The sequence below is a fragment of the Suricata suricatta genome, chromosome 11 (assembly GCF_006229205.1).
Source record: "Suricata suricatta isolate VVHF042 chromosome 11, meerkat_22Aug2017_6uvM2_HiC, whole genome shotgun sequence".
Lineage (NCBI taxonomy): Eukaryota > Metazoa > Chordata > Mammalia > Carnivora > Herpestidae > Suricata > Suricata suricatta.
In genome coordinates, this window is record NC_043710.1 from 6,069,372 (window position 1) to 6,077,814 (window position 8,443).

At 58.8% G+C, this 8,443-nt stretch overlaps 2 protein-coding genes across 2 annotated transcripts in view; one reads left to right on the top strand and one right to left on the bottom strand.

Annotated features, from left to right (window-relative positions):
• OVOL1 (ovo like transcriptional repressor 1) overlaps window positions 1-8,443 on the bottom strand; it is an 18,191-nt gene that overhangs the window by 9,456 nt on the left and 292 nt on the right. The window contains exons 2-4 of the mRNA XM_029957383.1: window positions 8,266-8,342; window positions 7,861-8,109; window positions 193-315 (exon numbers count right to left, since the gene is read on the bottom strand). Coding sequence (XP_029813243.1) covers window positions 193-315; window positions 7,861-8,109; window positions 8,266-8,342 — 449 coding nt within the window. The remainder of the gene's footprint in view (window positions 1-192; window positions 316-7,860; window positions 8,110-8,265; window positions 8,343-8,443) is intronic.
• AP5B1 (adaptor related protein complex 5 subunit beta 1) overlaps window positions 8,074-8,443 on the top strand; it is a 3,698-nt gene continuing 3,328 nt past the window's right edge. Inside the window, exon 1 of the mRNA XM_029956651.1 lies at window positions 8,074-8,088. The gene's annotated coding sequence lies outside the window, so the exon portion shown is untranslated. The remainder of the gene's footprint in view (window positions 8,089-8,443) is intronic.

The following is an 8,443-nucleotide window of genomic DNA, read 5'->3' on the forward strand; positions in this document are numbered from 1 at the left end:
GGCTGACGCTGGGCACCCGGCACCGGGCTGCCCCGCCCGCCGGGCCGCCCGCCCTCCAGGGGACCTCCCGACCGGTAGTGCAAGCGTTCGCGGACGGAAGCTTCGGAGTTTCGGAGGGAGCAAAGGAGAGGAGGGGGCAACGTTATTTGCACCCGCGCTCGCACGCTCTGCGGGTGATGAAATGAAACTCGCCCAACGGGGCCCGGCGAGTCCGGGCGCCTGGGGAGGCGCGAAGCCGTCGGGCAGGAACGGGCGGCTCCGCCCACACTTGTTGAACCGGGCCTGAGCCCAGGCGGCCCGGATCCCGAAGGCTGGCTGAGCAATCCGCGGTTTAGCCCAGGGGTATTCGCTGGCCTCCCGGCTCCGTGCGGGAAGGCACGCGAGGCCTGAGCAGCGCCTGTGGGGAGCGCGGCCGCCGCGCCAAGCGGAGAGTCCCTCCGCAGAGAGCGGATCGGCTGATCACTGCCCAGATCCCGCTTTCTGGCCAGGAAAGTGTGGAAGGCTTCGTGGAGGAAGGGGCGTTGAGACCGCTGAGTCCACCGAGATCCTGAAGAACCCCAACGCCGCAGTCATTGGATCTTACACACTCGCAGACACCCTCATCCTTGTCCCAACTGGCCAGACTTCAGTGCAGAGGCCAAGGCCCTCTGAAGTCAGACCCAATCTACTTTGCCTGGCCGCAGCCACCGCTGGCAGGGGGCTCCTGTCTGCTTCCTCCCATAGCCCACCCTTGGCTGAGGTTCAGCCTGGGGATGCCCCTGCCCCCATTCATCACGCTCGGCCCAGTCCCCAGGCTTAGCTGGAGGGAGGCCCAACCTCAGAGCCCTTGTTGGCTTGTTGCCTTCAGTGTTAGCTGTGGTGCTTTGGCCCCGGGCCATGGCTGGGCAGCTCTTATCACTAAGGTCAAGAATGGGACCCCTTCCTCTTTTTAGCTCTCCTCCGACCCCCATATAAAATAAACACTTCAGAACCTCTACCACACATACAGCTTTCCCCCCATATTAAATGTTTGCTGGAACAGGTTAAGAGGAAATGAGTCTGATAAATGAATTCACTCTATTCAAAACTCAGGAGTCCCAAGAGGAGCAGACCGCTGATGCCCAAATTCTGGGCAGGCCCTGCCCATTGCCCACTGCCTCCACCCCCCAGGACTTCCTGGGAGCACCCCCTAGAAGAGTGGGGAGAGTGTGGACTTCAGGAGCAGATGGGCCCCCTCCTACACTCTCTCCTGGGGCCTGTGAGTTTGGCCCAGAGGCCTTCCTTTCCCAGCCTCTTTCCCAGTCTATCACCTGAGAATCCTGTCACCTACCTCCTGGGGCCACCTGGGCTCTGGCAGGCCTTCCTGTCTGCGCCTTCCCCCTTCTCTCCCAGGGCTCTGCCTTCTCCCCTCTTACCTGCACCTTTCTGTTCAAGGGACACACGTGAGTACCTAATGTGTACTTATGCTTTTGAATAAATCCTGGAGAGGGGCGCCTGGGTGGCTCAGTCGGTTAAGCGTCCGCGTCCGGCTTTGGCTCAGGTCATGATCTCATGGTTTGTGGGTTCGACCCCGCGTCGGGCTCTGTGCTGACAGCTCAGCTCAGAGCCTGGAGCCTGCTTTGGATTCTGTGTCTCCCTCTCTCTCTGGCCCTCCCCTGCTCATGCTGTCTATGTCTCTCAAAAATAAATTAAAAAAAATTAAAAAATAAAATAAATTCTGGAGAAACATCCTGGACCAACACTGTCTAGGAGGTAAATTTAGTTAACTAGTTCAACAAATATTTATTGAGCATTTCAGTTAGTGCCAGACCCTGACAGGGGCCTGTGACCCAGTAGGTGCTTCGTGGAAACTATGATGGTCTTCATGGATGACCTTGGATGCAAGAAGCGTCTTTCTCATGAGGGCAGGGGGAGAGAGTGAGGAACATGTCAAATGTCTCCGCTGTGGAAAGAATGTCACGCAGTGTATAGGCCGAGGCCCCCGGAGGGAGACACATTCACCCAGCTTTCCCCTGTCCTGTCTACAAATGCTCCTGGCACTTAGTGGATTATCAGTAAATATTTGTTAAATGAATGATTATCTGTTTTTCTTGACTCATGTGACCCATTCAGCCTGTCGTATTCCAACTTTTGGTAGAGTCACAGACACAGAGCAGATTTATTATATAGAAAGCAATGGGGCAAGTTCAACGATAAAAGGCTGTCAGGGAGAGACAGAGCGGTGGGGACCGTGGGGAAGGTACCTATCTGCAGGGTGTAGTAACAATCATGTCATTTGAGCAGCAAAACCGAGTGTGGCCACATCTGTCCATTTCTGGAAAAGAAGCCAAAAAAAAAAAAAATCCAGGTTTGTATGTGAAATATACCAATTAAAAAAAATTTTTTTTACACTTTTATTATTGAGAGACAGAGCATGAGCATGGGAGGGGCAGAGAGAGACACACACACAGAATCCGAAGGAGGCCAACGGGGAGCTGGGATTCATAAATCGTGAGATCATGACTTGACCCGAAGTTGGACCCCTAACTAACTGAGCCACCCAGGCACCCCAAAATATACCAACTTAAAAAATTTTAACATTTATTTATTTTTGAGAGACAGAGAGAGACATGAGCAGAGGAGGGACAGAGAGAGAGGGACACACAGAATCGGAAACAGGCTCCAGGCTTTGAGCTGTCAGCACAGAGCCCAACGCGGGGCTCAAACCCACGAACTGTGAGATCATGATCTGAGCCGAAGTTGGACGTTCAACCAACTGAGCCACCCAGGCGCCCCTAAATTTTTTTTAATGTTTATTATTTTTGAGAGAGAGAGAGAGAGAGAGAGAGAGAGCGCACACACACACAAGCAGGGGAGGGACAAAGAGAGGGAGACAAAATCAGAAGCAGGCTCCAAGCGGTCAGCACAGAGCCTCACGTAGGGCTCGAACCCACGAACCATGAGATCACAACCTAAGCTGAAGTGGCACGGGCAACCAATTGAGTCACCCAGGCGCTCGAAATATACCAAATTTTAAAAGCTGCCTCCAGTGTTTTATTTTTTATTTTTATTTTATTATTTTTAAAATTTTTTAAATGTTTTATTTGTTTTTGATACAGAGAGAGACAGAGCATGAGAGGGGGAGGGGCAGAGAGAGAAGGAGACAGAACCGGAAACAGGCTCCAGGCTCTGAGCTGTCAGCACAGAGCCTGACGCGGGGCTCGAACCCACGAACGTGAGATCTGACCTGAGCTGAAGTCGGAGGCCTAACCGACTGAGCCACCCAGGCGCCCCACCTCAAATGTTTTAAAACAATGGAACAAGTCGAACACCATGCCTTTGTGGGGCAGATTTGGGCCACGGACTGCTAGCGTGTCGCCTGTGGTTTGCGCGAAGCCCTGGAACCAGACGGCATGTGTGAACTTGGACGGACACCAGGCTAACCTGCGAGCTCCGTGAGGGCAGACACCTTCTGCTCTGGTCACACAGCGTCCGTTAGATATCATCCATTCGTTCCTTAAGTCAGTCAACAAATATTTCCTGAACACCCACCGCGTGCAGGGCCCTGGCGACTCTGTGATGCGAGGCAGACCGAATACTAAGGAAACCTTGAGTGCGATGCGTTACTTCAGTGACGCAGCAGTGACGAGCCGGGGTGCTGAGATCTAACCAAGAGCTGCACAGAGCAGGGAAGAGCCTGGCAGCTGGGGCAAGGGCCCCAGAGTGAGGGCGAGCCTGGAGCACGTGAGATGGGCCGAAAGACCCCAGGGGGGGGGGGGGGGGGGGGGGGGGGGGGGGGGGGGGGGGGGGGGGGGGGGGGGGGGGGGGGGGGGGGGGGGGGGGAGGGGAACTGTCACGGAGGCTCGGAGGCTCGGAGGCTCCGTGTGGTGGGGAGACTTGGGCTCAGCTCCGCGGAACGCGGTGCGTGTGTCCGGGGAGGGCGATGAGGCTGGCAGTAAGGAGGCTGCTGCACTTGTCCCAGCAGGAGGTGATGGTGGCCTGGGCCATCTGCCCCCAGAGCCATGAGCTCTGATTGTAGACATTCTGAGTGGACGTCTCTTGTTGGGGTGGTGGACAGGGGTGTGAAGGAAGGCAGAGGCCCAGCAAGCAAGCAAGGACCACGCTCTCCAAAAGCGGTGGCTGGCTCCTGCCTTTGGTGCCCCGAGAAGCCCGGGGAGGCCGGGGGCAGAGTTGGACGGAGGAGGCTTGGAACAGCCCCTTCTCGTTCTCGGAGAAAGCTTAGCAGGGGAGCCGAGAGGGGGTGCAGGCGGGGCAGGGCTGGGGAGGACAGAGAGAGAAGGCCCAGGGGCTCCTAGGAGATGAGATGTGCTGGCAGGACCAGCAGGGAAAGGGCCAAGAGCTGGGCTGCCCCAGACTTCTAGCCTCTGGGGACCGGGGCCAAGCCACCTACCCTGGCAGGGCCTCAGTTTACACATCTGTAAAGCAGGGTTTCTGGTTCCAGCTTGGTTCCTTTGAGCGAGAGGTCAAGAGATGTTGTTGATTTGCTTTTGTGTTGAAATCCAGGAGCCTCTGCAAAGGGACCCGGCCTTAGAACAGGCTGATGGTGCCCTGGCCCCCCGAGGCCTTTGCTCAGCCCCAACAGGGGCCCCACCTGCCCCGTGGAACAATAGCCTTGTGGAGGCTGCAAAGCCCTTGACCAAGTGTTAAGTACCGTTGGGACACCAACCACTCCATCTCTGCTGAGGGCCTGCCTGTGGCCCTCCCAGCCCTCCCGCTGTCAATGTGGGCAAAGGGCTCCCCCGGTAGGGCTGGGGGGCAGCAGTAGGCAGAGGAGGAGGCTTCCAGGGCCATCGGGAGCCCCTGGAGCAGTGCAGGGAGAGGCCAGAGCTTCCTGCTGGCGGAGGCCTAGCAGCCGGGCAAGGCACGCCACTGGGGCCACCAGGCTTTGTTCCACTGCAGTCCCCAGAGCCTTCCCCACGGGGAGCCTGGAACTATGAGCCCCCAGGGACTCAAAACCCAAGCCCAGAGCCATCTGACCCCTCTTCCCTCACGCGACACATCCAGCCACCAGCAAGGCCCCCCGCGCCCAGATTGCCCCATGTCTGCCCACACCGCCATCTCCGCAGCTGCCACCCTGGTCCCAGGCCCTGTCACGTTGCACCTGGCCACGAGACAGCTTCCTCCCCGCCCCAGCCAGCAGTCTCCCCTCAGCTCAAGCCCTCCAGTGGCTCCCATGGCAGCTGGAAGAATGTCCGAGAGGTCGGCGCACCCTGGTCCCATGCTGACCTCCTGACCACTCGCCTCTCCCTTCCCGCCGGCCCTTGGGTGCCCAGGCCCTGCTCGGGCCTCTCCTCCGCTGCGCCTTCCGCCTGGAACCCTTTTCCCCACCTGATGCCCGGTTACCTCTTGTCACTCAGATTTCAGCCAAGTGTCTCCGCTTCTGAGAGGCCTGACCACCCTGGCTGAACCCTTGTCCCCCAGTCACCTCTGGCCACTTACCTGTTCTGTTTTTGTTGAGGCATCTTTGACTCTGTAAATGTTTATTTGTCAGGTTTGTTGTCTCTAGCCCCCTCCCTTCCCCCCCTTCCCCCCCTTCCCCCCCCCCCCGCTGTATAAGTTCTGTACACAACGAGCCTCTTTCTTTTAACACCATTTTGCTAGCTTTATTGAGATATAATTTAGGGGCGCCTGGGTGGCTCAGGCAGTTAAGCATCTGACATCGACTCAGGTCATGACCTTGCAGTTTGGGGGTTCGAGCCGCACATCTTGCTCTGTGCTGACTGCTCAGAGCCTGGAGCCTACTTGGGATTGCGTGTCTCCCTCTCTTTCTGCCCCTCCCCTGCTCACCCTATGTCTCTCTTTCTCTCTCTCAAAACATAAATAAACATTAAAAAAATTAAAAAACTTTAAAGATATAATTCATGTACCATAAATTCACCCTTTTAAAGCATATAATGCAGGGGCGTTGGTATCTTCACAGAGTTGTGCAGCCATCACCCATCTTCCAGAACATTCTCATCACCCCCCCAAAAAAACCCCATGCACATGCGCAATCCTTCCCCTTCCTTCCACTAGCCCCTGACATCTATTAGTCTGCTTTCCTTCTATGGATTTGCCTATTGATGTGTTCTTTTTAAAGCATCCCTGTATACCCAGTGTTGGGAAGATGGGGTTGGTCATGTCCCCATTTCACAGATGAGAAAACTGAGGTTCAGGACCCCTGGGAAAACTGACTTTCCCTTTCCAAGCCTTGTGTCTAGTGTGTTCCCCAGAGCTGGGCTACACCGCTGGGGAAGATGGAAACTCGGCAGGAAGAGAAGGGATGAGATGTGAGCATCGGGCGAGGTGTTCCCTGGCCAGCCACCTGGCTGCGGCCACACCGGGGGCCTCTTGGCTGGGACGCCACTTTCCAGGACAGGCCTGCAGACCGCAGATTCAGGGGACGCTCGTGTCCTCAGTGCTGGTGGGCTGAGCTTAACTGTCGGCTGGCCTGTGCCACGGGGCAGGGACATCTGGGCAGGCAGGGAGGGAGAAGGCCCATCCGAGGACTTGGACACCCAAGAGGGCTGAGGGCAGCTGGTGTGGAAGGAGGCCAAGTCAGGGGCGGCGGCGACGGGCTGTCTGCTGAGGTCCAGGCTCTGCCTCTTAGGAGCTCTGCGCCTTTGGGCTGCTGGCTGCACTTCTCTGGGCCTCCCTTTCCTCATCCGTGAATGGTACCCACTCCCAGGTCCCCCAGGGTTGCAGTGAGCTCGGCAGTCCATGTGGATGTGCCCACCGCGACATCGGGAAGCACTCTTGGGTTCCCTCCCTCCAGACCCCTAGCCCCAAAGGAGCCAAGGCTCAGATAGGCTGGCGACCACCCGAGGCTGAACGAGGGCCAAAGTCAGTGGTAGATTTCCTGACCCTTTGAAGCCTGTCTCCTCAACTGTAAAAGAGGCTTAATAATCCCTCCTCCCTCACTGTGAGGGGTGAGGGCCAGGGCTGTGTCGTTATCAGCACCCTCTGGGCCTCAGACAGGGAAACCAGACAGGCTCCTTGTTCCCCCCAAGCTGACTTCCCTCTCAGGGCTGCTCTCATCCTGGCCTCTTTCATCTTAGGTTTAATTAGCCAGGCTGCCCCACCCCACAGTCTCTTGGGCGGGAGTCATCACTCCCATTTTATAGATGGGGAAACTGAGGCACCTAGAGGGAAGTGGTTTGGGGCTGCCGCCTGTGAGTCAACTGTGGAGCCGGGGCCCAGAGGAGTTGGGACTGGGCTTTCCAGCTGGACCTGTTTCTCGGGGTGGGTCCCTGTCTCCATCTCCATCCCCCCCCCCCCCCCCCCCCCCCCCCCCCCCCCCCCCCCCCCCCCCCCCCCCCCCCCCCCCCCCCCCCCCCCCCCCCCCCGGCATCCCCGGCACCGTGGGCACCCAGACAGCCTCTTTTCCAGCTCTCTGTACCCAACCACTCCCTATCACCTCCCATCTGGAGGGCAGCAATATGGGGTAGGGAGGGGCCCGCGAAGCCTGGAGAAAGGAGAGAAACTAGTTGGCAGCGCTAAAGTGGGGGCTCAGGTCTGTTTCATCTTCAAAGGCGGCTAATTAGAGCCAAAGGCGTTACTGTAGCTGGTGGGGCCTGAACGCCCGCAGTTCTGGGCCTCGGAAGCCAGCAGTCAGTGGGGCATCTGCAGTGTGGGTCGGGGGCCCAGTAGATGCTCCTTGACGAGCCCCAGGGGAGCCCCCTCGGTGCCACCAAACAGCTCTGATCCAGCCCTTTTCAAGTCAAGAGTGCTGGGTTCGTGCACCGTTTGACCCTACGTCTTCAGTGTTGAGGTCTCGGTTTGTGAGTCCGTGCTAGGCTTGCCGTAAGCCGGGTGACCCGCCAAGCCCTGCCACGCTGCACGTCTGCATCCCGTTGCTTTCCGGCTTCATCGAAGCTTATGGCCTTGCTCAGCCAGCTTTACGCTGGCTCGGCTGCCGCCGCAATCCTTGCAGACTGCGGTGTGGCCTAAGGCAAAGGTCAGCAGCTTCCGCCCGCCGTGACCCCGGCGCCGGCTCCGCGCCCCCAAGCCGAGCGGGTGGGGGACCGGGCCGGCGTCGGAGAAGCCAAGCCAAGCCCTGAGGCGCCCAACCGACCGGTTCAGCCGGGATTGTGAGGAGCACTTCCTGCGGGCGCCCTGGGACCGCACCTGGTACACCCCACAGCGGGCACCCTGGGAACCCAAAGACCCACAACCCCCGCCCCTCCCCCCGCAGGGTGTGGTGCGCCGGGACGCCGGCGGGGGGCGCGCTGGTTGCCATCCGAGCCGGCCCGGTGCGTGCTGTTCCCCCCATAGGCCCTGGGATCGCCGCCCGCGCGCGGACCGGACCTCGGCATCGGGGTGCCCGGGCCCACCCAACTCCACCGCCTCTGCCCGGGCCTGCGGCGGTTTCGGGGAAGGGGGGTCTGTACGCAGCGGGACAGTTACTCAGACCCAGCGAAACCGGCGAGTCGGCACCTGCTGGCTGGGCGGGAGGGGAAGGCGGAGGCCCCGTTACGGCCCCGCC